General features: G+C 38.3%; 1 protein-coding gene across 4 annotated transcripts; it reads left to right on the top strand.

Moving 5' to 3' along the window:
* The first annotated feature begins 3,820 nt into the window (after window positions 1-3,820).
* On the top strand, window positions 3,821-9,469 carry LOC116166767. Of its 4 annotated transcripts, XM_031481889.1 has the most exons (7): window positions 3,821-5,869; window positions 7,163-7,372; window positions 7,497-7,742; window positions 7,868-8,029; window positions 8,085-8,308; window positions 8,662-8,814; window positions 9,200-9,469. In XM_031481889.1, exons 2-7 carry the CDS (start codon window positions 7,168-7,170, stop codon window positions 9,404-9,406), a joined length of 1,197 nt encoding a protein of 398 aa, XP_031337749.1. In that variant the 5' UTR covers window positions 3,821-5,869; window positions 7,163-7,167; the 3' UTR covers window positions 9,407-9,469. The 4 variants fall into 4 exon arrangements, 3 of the variants coding, with proteins under 3 accessions (XP_031337749.1, XP_031337739.1, XP_031337758.1); XM_031481879.1 differs by lacking the exon at window positions 3,821-5,869 and having other exon boundaries at window positions 7,062-7,372; XM_031481898.1 differs by lacking the exon at window positions 3,821-5,869 and having other exon boundaries at window positions 7,062-7,372; window positions 8,662-8,821; window positions 9,200-9,465.
* The last annotated feature ends 8,505 nt before the right edge of the window (window positions 9,470-17,974 follow it).

Genomic DNA, 17,974 nt, shown 5'->3' with positions numbered 1-17,974 from the left:
TTTATAGAAAATTTATGTGTAAATATTTGTAAAAAATGTAACAGGCTTTTTTTTCACTTATTCATTTTCGAAGCAATTGTCGCATTATCCTTTCCCATACGACTAGTTTGACGTCTGTCAATAATTGATTAGTTTGGTGAATTTCTTGTTCATTAAATTGTCCTGCCGAATTACACTCGAGGTTTGTATTTAAACAGAGTAAATTTGGGTTGTTGCAATTCAAATCTGTTTCCTTTTAGCAATTGAACTCGAAAAACTGCCACAAGCCACATTTTCCTACTTCTGTTTTGTAGTTCAGCCTCCAGCACTGCCACACTCCTGGAACAGAAGTTGGTTAAAGTTATTGCACTTAGTCCCCTTCTAACCAGAATTTAGATCCTGGGAGCTTCCGAGATTAAGTTATAAAATAGCAAAGTAGGTTGAACAAGTCAGGTCCTCTACCTTCCATCTTAACAGTAATAATGTATGTAGACTTCCGCCAGTTCCTCCAATCTCCATCCCAGCAGCCGAGAATGTTAGTAATCAATCGGACAATAATGATTTTGTGTCAGAGGTTCTTACATCTCTCGGCATGATTGCTTAAACCGTACATTGTGTAGGTGAGGGTCATTTGATGTTTATCTTAATATAAGAAGGGTGGCTCCTGGTTTGTTCACATTGATCAATGGCCTATTAACTTCGCTTGATCCAGTACCAGCTCCGACAGCTAGGCGGGGTGAGAAGTCTGCAATGCAGGTATTGCGCTACTGGATAGAAGCCTCAACTATATAGCTCATGCCAAAAAATCCACCCGCACGGCAACACAAATAAGAAGGCTTTTTTGGAACTGTGGTGGCCCAAGAGAGGGCAGAAGAAGGGTATTCGCGGCGGCAGTGAACAATGTAGTGCTATACGGGAGTGAAGTGTGGGGGGCAAGTGCGATAACGACACGCAAAGTGAGCGAAGGCCTGGACAAGCTACAACGGAAAATGGCTTTAGGGATCGCGGCCGCTTACCGTACCGCGCCCACAAAAGACCTGTTTGTAGTAGCGAGTACCCCGCCGCTGAGACTGTTGGTAGAAGAAAGGGCCATGGGGAGAACCAGAGACGAAACTATTCATGTTTGGCAAGGCGAGTGGGAAACTCGAACCTCATGGACCCGTACCCTTATAAAAGATGTAAGACCATGGGTCAGAAGAAACCACGGAGAAATAAACTATTGGGTGACCCAGCTCCTAATTGGGCACGGAGAAGTCGGAGTATACTTATTCAAAATCAAGAAAAGGGAAACAGAGGACTGTAGAGACTGCGGGCAGAGAGATACAGAAGGCCACGCAGTTTTCCAGTGTCCGAGGTGGGAGGCGGCTCGCCGGAGACTGGCGATAGCAATAAGAGAGTTGGTAGAGGAGGCTAACCTGGTCGCGACAATGCTAGAAAGCCCGGAGAAGTGGGAGAAGATAAGCAGATACATTGAAAAAGTGGTAGCAAAATGTTATTATCCATTTTTGTAAATAAATAAAATATATGTACAATTGTAAGCTGCCTAAGTATCTTTCTTCTGTATTAAAACCACCAAGGCGAAACACAGGAGAGAGGAAAAATGCCATTTTTCAAGAGAAACAAGACGCCATTAAAACTTGAATCGGCCCATCGATTGACTTTCGAACAATGTTGCCAAACTTCTCAGCATGGCTTGTAATTATAGACGGCTGTGCTTGTGCCTATCAACATGTACTCTGTCGATAAATTTTTTAATAATATGCTGATTTTCAACGGATAAAAGTTTAAAGGGCCAATGGATCAGAGCCATTCGAAGAGAAAAATTTACTCCCACCATAGTGCATTTGCGGGGAATGAAGCCGATTTTAGAAAGATACCTACGAAGGTGTTAAAAAATAATGCAATACCGAGCGTTTTCGACTTTCCCATTCACTTAAAATAACGTAGAACTATTATTCGGCATCCTTTACCAGCAAGACAACGGCAATACCTATTTGCCTATTAGGTATAGACGTAACTAAGTACTTACTGGTACTAAGTATATTTCAGGTTTTGTTACAAGAAAAATAGCTAAGTCTGTTAAAGGTTCCATATGTGCAGATGCGATATTCGCATCAGAGAGTCATTCAAAGCTTTTAACTAGAAAAAATCGTGGAGGATTGTTGCACGTATCAAGCGATGCATTAAAAATTTGCCAAATTGCTGAAAATGTGTTCAGGTTTTTCATTCAATCCACACCACACCGCGTTGTAAACAAAATGGTTATCAGCAGTCTAAGAAAAATAAATAACAGTTACAGCCCATTTGGGTTTTTGGATAGGCATATATTGAATCAAAATCCGCTAAATAATCATATCTTACTACTTACATTTTTAGTTTTAAGAGTATACGTGTTCACCACCAAAATACACATATAAATCAAATTAGGACTAGAGTAAGGCAGTTATATACCAATTTAGTTCAAATAAAATACCAACAAATTCGATTAAAACAGTTAACAGCTATATGTTATCTTTTTTTGCTATTAAAATTTAGAATAAACATATGCTAAAGCAAGCTGCAGAACGTACGTCTGCCCCGCGATGAACAGTTGGTTGCCTAACCTATCTTGAGAACAGGCGTTTATAGTAAAATCTACGTTACGCGCGGTCTAGTTATACAAGTCTCTGATCGAAAAGAATTTCCCAGAAGAAAATTTGATATTTAAGCATCCGTGAAGACTCCAGGTAGACACTTGTATAAGGCTTTCTTTACATCCAAATTAAACTGTTCGAACCCCGGAAGCTGTCATCAAAGCAAGCAGTAATGTAGCTGAAAATGGTCCATAATGTAGAGGGATATTTATAGGGATACAATGGGATCAAACGTGTTTTTGGTTCTGAATATCAGGTTGATCCGGGGCTCTGCTGAGGCAAATCTTACGGTAATGTTTACTTTTTCCTCATCCGGTACTATTACTCCACCCATGGTTATATACCTTTCTAAAAGGCGTACTGTTGATAACATTGTAAAGGCAACAACGTGTTTACACAACTTTATAAGGCAATCAACTACTTCCAGGAAACACTACTGCCCACCAAATTATGTAGACACGGAAGAGGGATGGAGACAAAAAGTCGAGAGTAGTATTATAGAAACTTGTATTCGATTGGGAAGCAATAATGCTGCAGTAACATCCAATGTACAAAGAAATAATTTAGCAAAATATTTCACAAGTCCACCAGGATTCAAAAAAGGTCAAATAGAATATGTTAAAAGAATATAGTTTATTTAAGTTATTCTGAATAGAGTAATGATTTTTTTAAGTAATTTCTTTTTGTCCCATCCTTAATTTTTGCAATTTCTGTTGCAACTAAATCACCAAATTCTTTCTCTTCACCCCTAATAACACATGATATCCCAGGGATGTACCATTAGGGTCTCTACAATGCCCCAATGTCCCGGCCCTAAGTGCGACAATCCTGAGATGTTCTCTTTGGTACATTCCTAAGACGTTTTACGTGGGATGTTCGATAAACATTCCATACAAAGCCTAAATAACAATCTTACAATTCTTGAGACGCTTCCGCGGCAATTTAGTTAAATATGCTTAAAAAATGAATTTATGTACATTAATCTTAAATTTTCTCGATTTAAAAAAATTATCACGACGGGATTCGAACCATATCAACCTTTCCATCCATCCTCTATAATTTATTGAAACGGACATTGGTGGCGCTGGTGTCAAGCGTGAAGCGTGGCGTGGTTATTTTAGCGGTCTTTCGTCTCGTGTATCGGGTGTTTGTGAGGTTAAGTTGAGTTTGTGTTCAAGTTTCGTTTTATTATTCAATCTTTTTGCCGGCGGTTACGAAATTTGTTTGTGCTGAACGTCGGTAAGTACTTACAAATTACAATATTAACTGCTATACATATAGTTATTAATGTTAAAAATATCTTCGTTACAATTAGGTAATTACTTAAATTACTCATTCATTACCGTTTGATATAGGTACCTATTATTACCAATACCTATCCCATATTCATGGATCCCTCATCAGAAAAAAGAAAATTATTCAATAAGTTCAGTCAACGTTTTAAGCGCTTAAAGCAAAGTAATGAAAGTTCTCAAGTAAAAACTCCCGAAAATCCCGCTCAGAGTAACCCGGATGATTTTCAAGCAGTTGACAAGCTCGTAATTTCATCTGCTCTGTCGTCTCATTACACTGTTGAGGAGGAATCATCTCGTGAGACAGATACGGAATCGGATAACAGTGAATCCCATGACAGCCAAAATATAATTCAGGGAGACCAATATGATAATGTCACAGGCCAACCATCTCTTTATTTAAATAAAAGTATTGAAGAGTCCGAGCAGTGTCGGTCTTTACCTTTAAATATTTCCTTGTCAAATTGGGCATTAAAACATAATATCAATCATACAGCCTTATCTGATCTATTAATTATATTAAAACAAGAACACCCAACGTTACCAAAAGATGCAAGGACCTTTTTAAAAACTCCTCGACATGCTGGTTCACAAATTAGGTGTGTAGCTCCAGGTTCATATTACCATTTTGGTTTAGCGCAGTGTTTACAAAATATACTCGCACAGTTGTTAAAAGAAAATCGGTTTATACCCAGTGTTTTAGAAATTTGTGTAAACATAGATGGCTTGCCTATTTCTCAAAGTTCCAGTAATCAAGTTTGGCCTATAATGATCAATTTATTCAAATATACAAATATTGTCGAGATTTGTGGAATTTATCAGGGAAATGAAAAGCCACACAGTTCTAATGATTTTATGTTAGATTTTGTTATGGAGGCAATTGAATTAATAAATAATGGTTTTTTCTACAATACAATTTGTTATAATGTAAAAATAATTGCATTTATATGTGATGTGCCTGCGAAATCATTCTTAAAATGTATAAAGGGGCATAGTGGATATATGTCGTGTACTAAATGTAACATCGAAGGATCTTATATTGAAAATCGAACATGCTTTCCAAGCTTAGAGGGGTGGAATTTAAGAACAGATTCAGGTTTTCGAATGAAAGAACAAAGCAGTCATCATATTGAAACGACTATTTTAGAATCTATTCCCTGTGTCGATATGATTAAGTCGTTCCCCATTGACTACATGCATTTGGTGTGCTTAGGTGTTACAAAAAAACTTCTAAATAACTTATGGCTCTGTGGTAAACCACCTCATCGTTTTTCATCACAACAAATTAAAAATTTGTCAGATCATTATCTCACATTTAAAAACCAAATACCTTATGAGTTTATGAGAAAGCCAAGGTCATTTCTGGAAGTCAAAAGGTGGAAGGCTACAGAATTTCGTTTATTTCTGTTTTACCTGGGTCCTATAATATTAAGAAAAAGAGTCTCAGATGAAATATATGAAAACTTTTTGACCCTCCATGTATCAATGACATTACTGTCAAAGTGTGATAATTTACTGTATGCTAAGCAGTTACTTAGACATTTTGTACTAACTTACACAATGCTTTATGGAGAAGCAAATGTTTCCCATAATATACATAACTTGCTTCATCTTACTGATGATGTTGAAATATTTGGCAGTGTTGAAAACTTTAGTACATTTCCATTTGAAAATAAGATGATGTATATAAAAAAACTAATTCGTAAAGGTGATAAAACCGCTGCAGCAAATCGTTAATAGAATATCCGAAAAAACACACAAATTCTATTTAATGATAGCAAAACAATTACGTATCCAAAGTTCCAAATTGAACATTCGAAAGGTCCACTAATGGAAAATATATCTGGCGATAGATGGCAACAATTTGAAAAAATTGTGTTTGAAAAGTTCTTATTATCAATACAAGATGCTGATAATTGCTGTGCACTTATTGACAAAAGTGTGGTCATTATTAGAAACATTATAGTAAGTAGTAAAGGTAAATGTATTAAATTAATTGGTAACAAATTTTTAACCTACGAGGACTTTTATACGTCTCCCTGTAAGTCTTCAAAACTTAATATTTATTTGGCAAGTTATTTAGAAAATGAATTGAAATCATGGGATATAAATGAAATTGCCTATAAATGCATGAAGTTGTCTTATAAGACCAAATTTGTAATTTTACCATTAATCCACACAAACTAAGATTTATACAAATTTTTTAGCTTTTTAAGGTGGGCGTACACTGCAAACGAAATATATAAATCAGCTACTTATCGACCTACTTCCATACTTTTAAGGCATTCCAGGTCATCTATGCTAAACTGGACGAAGATTGAAATCATAGTTTCATTTAATTCATTTCAGCCCATGTTAGATTTAAAAGGCTTTTTCAGTTCATATACTAAACTACCTAAACGAAAACTGCCTCCAGAGTTGCTCAAACTTAGTTTAATTGTCCTTAGCTGATTTTAATTTCGTTTATTTCGCAATGCCCGCGCCCCTTTAATATTTTCTTATGTTTATATACAGGGTGATTCCTATAGTACCTGCCACCGTTTGGGAGCGTGTAGGTGGTGCGTAGGGGAGTATTTTGATATAGGACACTTGGGATCGGAAATCTAAAATAAGGGTGCCAGAGCCAAATTTACCTTCTGGAATTTCGCGCCTGTAGGTAGGCAACCCAACCGGCCGGCGCTGCACACGGAGCGATCTCAGGCGGCGATGTGTGGCTGACACTTGATCAGAATTTTGTTTAAACCCACGAAATCCCGTCTGCAACGACGCGTATCAAGTGAATAAACACTATGGCAATAGTATAATAATTAGTTGGCTAGATGTAGGAAGTGCATTGAGAACAACGGTGGCCACGTTGAACACTTGTAAACGTTATTGCTTTTGACTGTCGTTTTCCCTCCTTCCCTCCAATGTCGCTTCCTCGCGCTAACTCGCTCTGCATCGCTCCGCGCGAAACGTCGGTCGGTTGGGTTGCCTACATACAGGCGTGAAATTCCAGAAGATAAATTTGGTTCTGGCACCCTTATTTTAGATTTCCGACCCCAAGTGTCCTATATCAAAATACTCCCCTAGGCACCCCCTATACGCTCCCAAACGGTGGCAGGTACTATAGGAATCACCCTGTATGTATAAGAGTTGTATAGCACACACATTTATTAAAAGTTTATGGGACGAAATTTTCACACATGTATCTACGTATAACATAGGTCTATTATAAGGTGTTTCTGTTCTTGTTTTGCCCTTTTGTTGTTTTTTTAGTTCCTATGGCGTCTCCAAATAATACATGGACTGTGGTGTGTTTCACCAATGATGAAACGGTGGAGGCAGTTCCGACAAAATGGTTAAGTGGAGATCAGTGCTTATGGCCAGTGGTAACTAGAGACAAATTAAATACCTACATAAGAAAATGTGAATTTAATTCATGTTGGCCATCACACACTGTGAGAACATTTCGGAATGCAACATATGGTAATCTTCATATTTGTGGTATTAAAAAAATAATTTGTGAAAGAATATGTACCTAATTTTTGATTAATGAAAACAAAAATTTAATTAGATAATAATCAAAGTGAAAAAGGAATTTTTTTTTTAGATAATTACTCTGTTGCGAGGAGCAAAGCTAATAAAGCTGAAAATACAAGTGACCTGAACACAGATTGTGATGATGGTCCTTTATCAGGAAAAAGGAAAAGAAAGACAAAAGTGATCTCTTCATCTTCAGACGACTCATCAGACACTGAATCTATGAATGAGATGCGGGCCAATAAAGGTAAAATGCCTTCTCCACCAGCATGGACTGATGATGAACATCGGACTCACAAAGATTCACATCAGTTAGGTAAGAGGCTGTCAAAATATTTTTTTATCAATTTTAATATAATGTTCAGAGTCCCTGAACACTTCAAATTAATGTTGCAACATTCTGTTTTATCTGAGTTCTTATATTTTATTTACCTTTTGTAGCTGAACCAGAAGCATGCATAGATGAACTTGAGGAACAGGTGGTTGTGGTACCACCTGTTATTGAATCATTACCTTCAACCTCGATTGCCCCTAGCCAACAAGAAAATGAAATTAACAATATCACACCACGAAAGCCTATAGACTCCATTAAGGAAAATATAAGCAAGTTTATTTAATTTTGTTAGAAATAAATTGATGTCTAATCAAATTTTTTCAGGAAGGGCAGACCGAACAAAATGTTGTTGCAATCCAGCTTTACTATACAACATTCAGGCATTACTTATCGAAATCAATAACAAGCTGAACAGTGTACCTAGGAAAGCTGAGGAAAATGAAGAAAATATCATTCGGAAATCCGGAATTAGTTTTCCTATGGAAACTATTCAGGAATTCGACAAATTTGAGAAATTCTTTTCGGCAAGAGAAAATTATTTAGCTTTGGTAATATTTTTTATTATGTTATTTAAACAATTCATAACCAACTTCGGCTGCACAAATTCCCAACTTTCTTTATATCAATTCTAAATTGGCATCAGCATTATGTTGGTAGTATGGTGCAGCGCTACCAGTATTAATGGTCTGTTGTTGTCAAGCTGCTGTAGATTTGTTTCAAGCATTAATATATAAAACACGTTTTATAACCATTAATTTTAAATTATACATGACATCAATATTGATTGATTATGTCATTGTTGTCTATGACGCACTGCTCTGATTAAAAGACTGCATGAAAAGCAATGCTTTGTATATTTCATTTAAACTTACCAATGTATGATGCAATGTATTTTTTGCAGGTTGGATTTTTCTCATCTATTGGAGGAGCTAATTTATATGAATTTGTACGTAGATGCCTTGCTCCTCTACTATGGGATGGATTATCGGAACAGTTTTCCTTCTTTGGAAAAAAAGGAAATCTTTCCTTTGGGGATAAAAATTTGGCAAAAATAATAATAGGTAAATACATTGTGTTAGTTTAACGAAATTGAGCGAATTAAACAATATTAATTCTCTAATGTCTTAAATATTACGCACATTATACCTACACACTGACCAGTAAATCCTGACTTTCCAAGTTCTGGTGTGCACATTAGTGCGCAGTTCAGCAAAGCTACACATGGAATTTGTTAATCCCCAACATGCAGGTCTAATAGGAACGTTTCATGACCAGGATTTGCTGATCCATATTGGTCTGTACAGAAATAGTGTGCACAATATTTTTTAATGGACGAGAGATACTTGATTAATATGTGATATTAACTGTGTTATAAACTGTTTTGTTTAATACATTTTACTGCTGTGTATACATTGGTACAAACATTTGCAAAATTTTAGAAGCCGCTGAAAAAGGTGGACATGCAAAAAATAAAAAGGAAGTTGAGCAGAAACTGGGGGATTGGCTGCGAAGATCTAAGGAACGACGCATTCGGGCAGAACATAAACGTGCAACAAAAAAATAAGAATTTAGGTATGGAGAAGCGTGTTTTTTGTTTAGGTGCTATTGGAAACTTGAGTATCCCAAACACCATTATAGAATATTAAGGCAGAGGGCAATTTGTTGTTTAAGAGAATATTTTGTTTTTTACATGTTTTCTGTAAATACTTTGTATCAAACTCCATATTAAATCTTTGTTATTTTATTAAAACAAATTTTATTACTGCTTTTGAAAATCCCTGTTTTTATAAATTGGAACATTCCAACATCATCTTGTGAATGTCCCCGTGTAACATCTCGCATACATGTTTCTGTAACATCGCAAATGATGACATGGCTGTTGCCAGAGACGTCCCTGGGATGTCTATAGGAAAATAGGGACCTCTTAGGGATGTTTGTATTGTCTCATTGGAATGTTTTTAGGATGTTTGTGGGATGGAATTGTGTTATTAGGGACATACTACTAGATTTTGAGATAGTGAAGAAATCGCCTGTGCAATCTGGAGATCAATATCTAATTCATTTGTTGGACGGGGCCTTAACTGCTGAGTTTTGCGTCTTTTTGCTGGGGGTGTATCTGCAAGTTAGTTTCGTTTTAAAAAACCAGATGAGCTGCTGCAAAGTGAAGTTGTTCTATGATGTTGCTTTTGCATAGATGAATTAGAGCTAGTTTGCCGACATTGAACAGAATCAACCCCTTAAGGTGTTGTAAAAATGATGAATGCGTGAAGATCTCGAGGATCATTCGGTGGGTATTGAGTTCGGATTTTTTATTTCAACCAAGGCTGCATTACTTACTAACCCTGTCCATCAATGCAAAATTTGTTATGTTTAATCAGTACGACCAAATAATAATAAATAATTAAAACTGTCATGTCGTTTAGTATTTGTCTCATAATCACAATTAGCACATTTAAAATCCTTCTAAACTTTGTTTTAAAAGGCGTTGGTTAAGATTAGATTTATAATTATTGATCTCATAATCACAATCAGCACATTTCAAATCTGTCGAAACTAATAAATAAGAGATAAGTGGTGGTTAGTATTTGTCGCATAATCACAATTAGCACATTTAAAATTCTTCTAAACTAATAATACGGGACCACGCAGAGAGCCGAAACTGCACAACGACTGGTTGTGGTCTACTATTTCGCAGATCGCAAAGTTATCGAGAACTAACTGCCTGTGGCTGCAAACAGGGATACTGTGTGCATGTACGTCAGAAACGGTTTTCGGTACTTATACGCAACTTTGCGCATGGGAAGGACAAAGAATAACGAAACAAATCATGACGTGTTAGTATACATTACGTATTTATATATCTACTTTATTAAAATTTATGACATTTAATTGTATGCCTATATGCTTAAAATCAGTTTCTTGGTTCCTCAATAGATGACATCATTGTTGGGATTGGGTAGTCCGGAATTTTTGGGGATCAGGGCATTTTTTTACGGTCGCGGTCATCTCGGCGACCATTTATTTCCCGGCGATGGGCAATCTCGGCAATGCTTTGGTCGTCCCGGCAATTTGAATTGTGCGATCGGGGGGATAGAACACATTTAAGACACGGTAAACGTATGAATCAAATTCATGTTTATTATATTGAAACAATTTACCGGAATTAAGTTTTCTTATTTGTTTAGTTTATAGACAGAAATTTCTTCCTTCTAGATATAATACAATCTGAATAGACTATATTATCAAATTGAAATTATGCCATTTATAGGTAGGTAAAGTTTTCTGGTATCTACCTGCCTAGGTAAATAGGTGAAACGCAATTTTCTTTGCACTGATGGCAATTGTGTAAACAAACCGGCTTATTTGAGCTTCCTTACAAATCTCGGTTTCTTATATTTCTAAGAATGAATTGCAATGCACAGTAAACCTCTTTCGGTGCTAATTTGACAACCGCTCCTAAATCATTATTTATGTTAAGGTGGATTTTGGCGCCATGACCGTGCTGCGTATTTGATTTTCTCTCTTTTAACCAACCACTGGAATGTTAAGAGTGTGCGTGTATGTGCGGATGAATGGTGGCGGGTGCTGGGTTGTTCGGCGTGTGGCTGGCTTCGTATTGCGTACTCCTGTAACGTTTGCGGGTGTCGGAGGCTAATCCCCGGCTCCTCCTAAGGGTGTCATTGACCCTGAAGGCTTTTAACGTAGTCGGTTTGATGTGTATCGGAAAATAGGTTAGATACCCTATACATATTTATTTCCTCCGAAACATTAGTACTCGCAAATGGTTACTTTTATTAACCCTTATAAATAATACCAAGCGTGATGAAAATGCACCCCATGTAAATGTAGTCTTGCGTCTTCTAAACACCTGCTACATATTATTCGATATTACACTCTGAGCTGCCAATGCTTAAACCAACCGTAGAGCTACACAATTCTTTGATGAGTGGAATGCTACAGATCCCACCATTATGAAGAAATGCACAGCAACGAATAAAATTGAAGCTTACGAATAATCCAGTAAATAGAGGGGGGGTTATGGTGAGAGAGCTAGCAAACCATCCATTTTAAATGATGCTTTATTATCAGCCAATTAAGAAAATACATTTCTGGCAGGTATCTCGCGGTTGTGTCATCATCCCTTAAATGTTTGAAGTTTGCAATTATTTCTTATGGCAATAATTCCATGGCCGGGTCGATGGTGACTATGCGAGACAACAAACGAATGAAAATGGGGTTCAACCACAATCGGTCACCTTGCTTTCTTTCATTTCCCGAAGCCTGAGCCAGTCACTGGCAGCTGTGCCCTCCTGATGACCATCCCTTTTAGATTAGGCAGAAGGTCTGGAGTGGTGTGTGGCGTCTCTCCCGTACTTACCCTATGTTAACTTGCATCAAACTAGAGCGCAACCGTGTCAACGTCATTAATTAGGCATTCAGTTGAATCGGAATCATGTGTTCGCGTTCAGCCGTGAGTGCGATTGCTACAGGTAAGTATCACAAATTAATGAGTAATTTTGAGTGTACATGTGCACACATGAGTTTTATACAAAATGTAATCAAAAAAAGTCTACTGGAAATTAATGTCTAATGTACGTACAGTGTACACAGAAATAAAATGTAGTAAACTAAAATGGGACTCGCAATCGCGAAGACAGGTAAGGTCCAATTTATATTCAAACGCGAACGTTCACACGTTTCCTTACACAATCTTTACGAAATATACAACCGTAGCAACAAGCACACGTCTGAAACAATCCTGCGTCTTTGGCTTGTTTATTCCATCTCTTGTAAGTTTCATTAATTTCAAAATTGCATTCCCCCCTGATGGCCATAAACGGCAATTTCTTGAAGTATATCTTGAATTACAGACACAATTTGCTTTCTTCCCTGCTTACAAAAGAATGTAATTTACCAGTTCTGTACAAGTCGCAAAAAACCTTTCTTCATTTTCAAAACTGTGGCATGCACACATTACAGCACAAACAACCCCGAGCTAAAACGCGACGGACGCACTTATCGCCACACAATGCGAAACAAACAACCACCGCCGTCATAGGGCAGGCCTTTTATAAGGCGATACGCAAGCCGTGTATTACCCGATCGCCGAAGTAGCGGAAGAAGTGATTCTAAGAAGGCTGCAGGGCCCAACGGAGGAGTGACGCGTCATTCAAGACGAGCAATTCGGATTGCGGAAGGGTCACCACCAAGTGCTCGGGGCGGTAGAATACGCCAACAGAAGGCTTCAATGGGATCAGTCTTTTTGGACTGTTCATCGTTCGATTCATCATTCTGATGCGAGCTCTGACAGTAAGCAAAAGAATCAGTCAGCCAAGCGTTTAAAGTGCGGTAATCGGCACACCAACCTCGTATAGCGCGGTTAATTATTCAACAGCGCTCCATATCCAGTTCTGCGATACGATGACGCTACAACTACCCCGAGGAAGGTGCGGAAACACGAAAAACGAGCTAAGCGAATGTCCACGCCCCGTGTCGAACCATCGCCTAAAGATGCATTCAGGCAAGGAAAATCGGACGCAACGCAAACGTCATAGGATGCACTTGCCTTTGACTAATTGTATACAATTGTATATATCTAGATGTAAATAACCATATCCGTACTGTAACTAAACCACTCGAAAAGATTATCAAACAAGTATACATTGTGCACAACTCTTGTGCAGATAAAGCGGATTTTTCAAACCGAAATAGCTTTTGTTTTGACATAACCAATGGATATATTTCTTGCAGACGTCTCAATCGCCCTTTGTGAATACCCTCTTCAGACAATCCCTTCTTGAGGTATAAGGGAATATACCCGATCACGATAAGAGGTCGAGGAGGAGGGCTATGGTTGGTAGAAATTAATTCCTTTCCTCTGTTCGATGGATTGCCCCTTGTGGTGGTCTTGCTTTTATTATGTCCATGAAAATTATTCCTTTGATGCAGTTGCAAATGAGTGGAATATAATAAACCCCTATCCAATCGAGATGCGTATGATCGCAAAAACCCTTCCATAAGCACTCTACGTCGAATTATATTTCCAATGCTTCTGGATTGTGAGTAACAGGTTTTTTTCTCAAGGATCTACTCAGTTCAACCCTCAATCTGTACACTAGTTTTGTCGAGGATCTACTCAATTCAACCCTCAATCTGTACACTAGTTTTGTAGAGGATCTACTCAGTTCAACTCTCAATCTGTACACTAGTTTTGTCGAGGATCTACTCAGTTCAACCCTCAATCTGCACACTAGTTTTGTCGAGGATCTATTCAATTCAACCCTCAATCTGCACACTAGTTTTGTCGAGGATCTACTCAATTCAACCCTCAATCTGCACACTAGTTTTGTCGAGGATCTACTCAGTTCAACCCTCAATCTGTACACTAATTTTGTCGAGGATCTACTCAGTTCAATCCTCAATCTGTACACTAGTTTGTCCAGGATGTACTCAGTTCAACCCCCAATCTGTACAAAAGTTGACTAGTGTGTCCTCTGTTCGATAAGTTGCCCCTTGTGATTATGCTTTTATTATGTCCATGAAAATTATTCCTTTGATGCAGTTGCAAATGAGTGGAAGTAAAAACCCCTATCATATCGAGATGCGTATGATCGCAAAAACCCTTCCATAAGCACTCTACGTCGAATTATATTTCCAATGCTTCTGGATTGTGAGTAACAGGTTTTTTCTCAAGGATCTACTCAGTTCAATCCTCAATCTGCACACTAGTTTTGTCGAGGATCTACTCAGTTCAACCCTCAATCTGTACACTAGTTTTGTAGAGGATCTACTCAATTCAACCCTCAATCTGTACACTAGTTTTGTAGAGGATCTACTCAGTTCAACCCTCAATCTGTACACTAGTTTTGTCGAGGATCTACTCAGTTCAATCCTCAATCTGTACACTAGTTTTGTCCAGGATGTACTCAGTTCAACCCCCAATCTGTACAAAAGTTGACTAGTGTGTCCTCTGTTCGATAAGTTGCCCCTTGTGGCCATGCTTTTATTATGTCCATGAAAATTATTCCTTTGATGCAGTTGCAAATGAGTGGAATATAATAAACCCCTATCAAATCGAGATGCGTATGATCGCAAAAACCCTTCCATAAGCACTCTACGTCGAATTATAATTCCATTGCTTCTGAATTGTGAGCAACAGATTTTTTCTCAAGGATCTACTTCGTTCAACCGTTAAACTGTACACTAGTTTTGTCGAGGATCTACTCAGTTCAACCCTCAATCTGTACACTAGTTTTTTCGAGGATCTACTCAGTTCAACCCTCAATCTGTACACTAGTTTTGTAGAGGATCGACTCAATTCAACCCTCAATCTGCACACTACTTTTGTCGAGGATCTACTCAGTTCAACCCTCAATCTGTACGTAAGTTTTGTCGAGGATCTACTCAGTTCAACCCTCAATCTGTACGTAAGTTTTGTAGAGGATCTACTCAGTTCAACCCTCAATCTGTACACTAGTTTTGTCGAGGATCTACTCAGTTCAACCCTCAATCTGTACAAAAGTTGACTAGTGCGTCCTCTGTTCGATAAGTTGCCCCTTGTGGCCATGCTTTTATTATGTCCATGAAAATTATTCCTTTGATGCAGTTGCAAATGAGTGGAATATAATAAACCCCTATCAAATCGAGATGCGTATGATCGCAAAAACCCTTCCATAAGCACTCTACGTCGAATTATACTTCCAATGCTTCTGGATTGTGAGCAACACATTTTTTTCTCAAGGATCTACTCAGTTCAACCCTCAATCTGTACACTAGTTTTGTCGAGGATCTACACAGTTCAACCCTCAATCTGCACACTAGTTTTGTCGAGGATCTACTCAGTTCAACCCTCAATCTGTACACTAGTTTTGTCGAGGATCTACTCAGTTCAACCCTCAATCTGTCCACTAGTTTTGTAGAAGATCGACTCAAGTCAACCCTCAATCTGTACGTAAGTTTTGTCGAGGATCTACTCAGTTCAACCCTCAATCTGTACACTAGTTTTGTCGAGGATCTACTCAGTTCAACCCTCAATCTGTACACTAGTTTTGTAGAAGATCGACTCAAGTCAACCCTCAATCTGTACGTAAGTTTTGTAGAGGATCTACTCAGTTCAACCCTCAATCTGCACACTAGTTTTGTCGAGGATCTACTCAGTTCAACCCTCAATCTTCACACTAGTTTTGTCGAGGATCTACTCAATTCAACCCTCAATCTGCACACTAGTTTTGTCGAGGATCTACTCCGTTCAACTCTCAATCTGTACACTAGTTTTGTCGAGGATCTACTCAGTTCAACCCTCAATCTGCACACTAGTTTAGTCGAGGATCTACTCAGTTCAACTCTCAATCTGTACACTAGTTTTGTCGAGGATCTACTCAGTTCAACCCTCAATCTGCACACTAGTTTTGTCGAGGATCTACTCAATTCAACCCTCAATCTGCACACTAGTTTTGTAGAAGATCTACTCAGTTCAACCCTTAATCGGTACACTAGATTTGTCGAGGATCTACTCAGTTCAACCCTCAATCTGCACACTAGTTTTGTCGAGGATCTACTCAGTTCAACCCTCAATCTGTACGTAAGTTTTGTAGAGGATCTACTCAGTTCAACCCTCAATCTGCACACTAGTTTTGTCGAGGATCTACTCAGTTCAATCCTCAATCTGTACACTAGTTTTGTCCAGGATGTACTCAGTTCAACCCCCAATCTGTACAAAAGTTGACTAGTGTGTCCTCTGTTCGATAAGTTGCCCCTTGTGGCCATGCTTTTATTATGTCCATGAAAATTATTCCTTTGATGCAGTTGCAAATGAGTGGAATATAATAAACCCCTATCAAATCGAGATGCGTATGATCGCAAAAACCCTTCCATAAGCACTCTACGTCGAATTATAATTCCATTGCTTCTGAATTGTGAGCAACAGATTTTTTCTCAAGGATCTACTTCGTTCAACCGTTAAACTGTACACTAGTTTTGTCGAGGATCTACTCAGTTCAACCCTCAATCTGTACACTAGTTTTTTCGAGGATCTACTCAGTTCAACCCTCAATCTGTACACTAGTTTTGTAGAGGATCGACTCAATTCAACCCTCAATCTGCACACTACTTTTGTCGAGGATCTACTCAGTTCAACCCTCAATCTGTACGTAAGTTTTGTCGAGGATCTACTCAGTTCAACCCTCAATCTGTACGTAAGTTTTGTAGAGGATCTACTCAGTTCAACCCTCAATCTGTACACTAGTTTTGTAGAGGATCTACTCAGTTCAACCCTCAATCTGCACACTAGTTTTGTCGAGGATCTACTCAGTTCAACCCTCAATCTGTACAAAAGTTGACTAGTGCGTCCTCTGTTCGATAAGTTGCCCCTTGTGGCCATGCTTTTATTATGTCCATGAAAATTATGCCTTTGATGCAGTTGCAAATGAGTGGAATATAATAAACCCCTATCAAATCGAGATGCGTATGATCGCAAAAACCCTTCCATAAGCACTCTACGTCGAATTATATTCCAATGCTTCTGGATTGTGAGCAACACATTTTTTTCTCAAGGATCTACTCAGTTCAACCCTCAATCTGTACACTAGTTTTGTCGAGGATCTACACAGTTCAACCCTCAATCTGCACACTAGTTTTGTCGAGGATCTACTCAGTTCAACCCTCAATCTGTACACTAGTTTTGTCGAGGATCTACTCAGTTCAACCCTCAATCTGTCCACTAGTTTTGTAGAAGATCGACTCAAGTCAACCCTCAATCTGTACGTAAGTTTTGTCGAGGATCTACTCAGTTCAACCCTCAATCTGTACACTAGTTTTGTCGAGGATCTACTCAGTTCAACCCTCAATCTGTACACTAGTTTTGTAGAAGATCGACTCAAGTCAACCCTCAATCTGTACGTAAGTTTTGTAGAGGATCTACTCAGTTCAACCCTCAATCTGCACACTAGTTTTGTCGAGGATCTACTCAGTTCAACCCTCAATCTTCACACTAGTTTTGTCGAGGATCTACTCAATTCAACCCTCAATCTGCACACTAGTTTTGTCGAGGATCTACTCCGTTCAACTCTCAATCTGTACACTAGTTTTGTCGAGGATCTACTCAGTTCAACCCTCAATCTGCACACTAGTTTAGTCGAGGATCTACTCAGTTCAACTCTCAATCTGTACACTAGTTTTGTCGAGGATCTACTCAGTTCAACCCTCAATCTGCACAC

The sequence above is a fragment of the Photinus pyralis genome, unplaced genomic scaffold (genome assembly GCF_008802855.1).
Source record: "Photinus pyralis isolate 1611_PpyrPB1 unplaced genomic scaffold, Ppyr1.3 Ppyr1.4_LG1, whole genome shotgun sequence".
Taxonomy (NCBI): Eukaryota; Metazoa; Arthropoda; class Insecta; order Coleoptera; family Lampyridae; genus Photinus; species Photinus pyralis.
This window is presented reverse-complemented; position numbering and strand designations above follow the sequence as displayed.

Excerpts from the sequence above, each read along its gene's own strand:
- LOC116166767 (XM_031481889.1), top strand. The coding sequence starts at position 7,168 with ATGGCGTCTCCAAATAATACATGGACTGTGGTGTGTTTCACCAATGAT. Across the intron at positions 7,373-7,496 it reads ATTTCGGAATGCAACATATG|ATAATTACTCTGTTGCGAGG; the intron begins GTAATCTTCATA and ends TTTTTTTTTTAG. Across the intron at positions 8,815-9,199 it reads ATAAAAATTTGGCAAAAATA|AAGCCGCTGAAAAAGGTGGA; the intron begins ATAATAGGTAAA and ends GCAAAATTTTAG.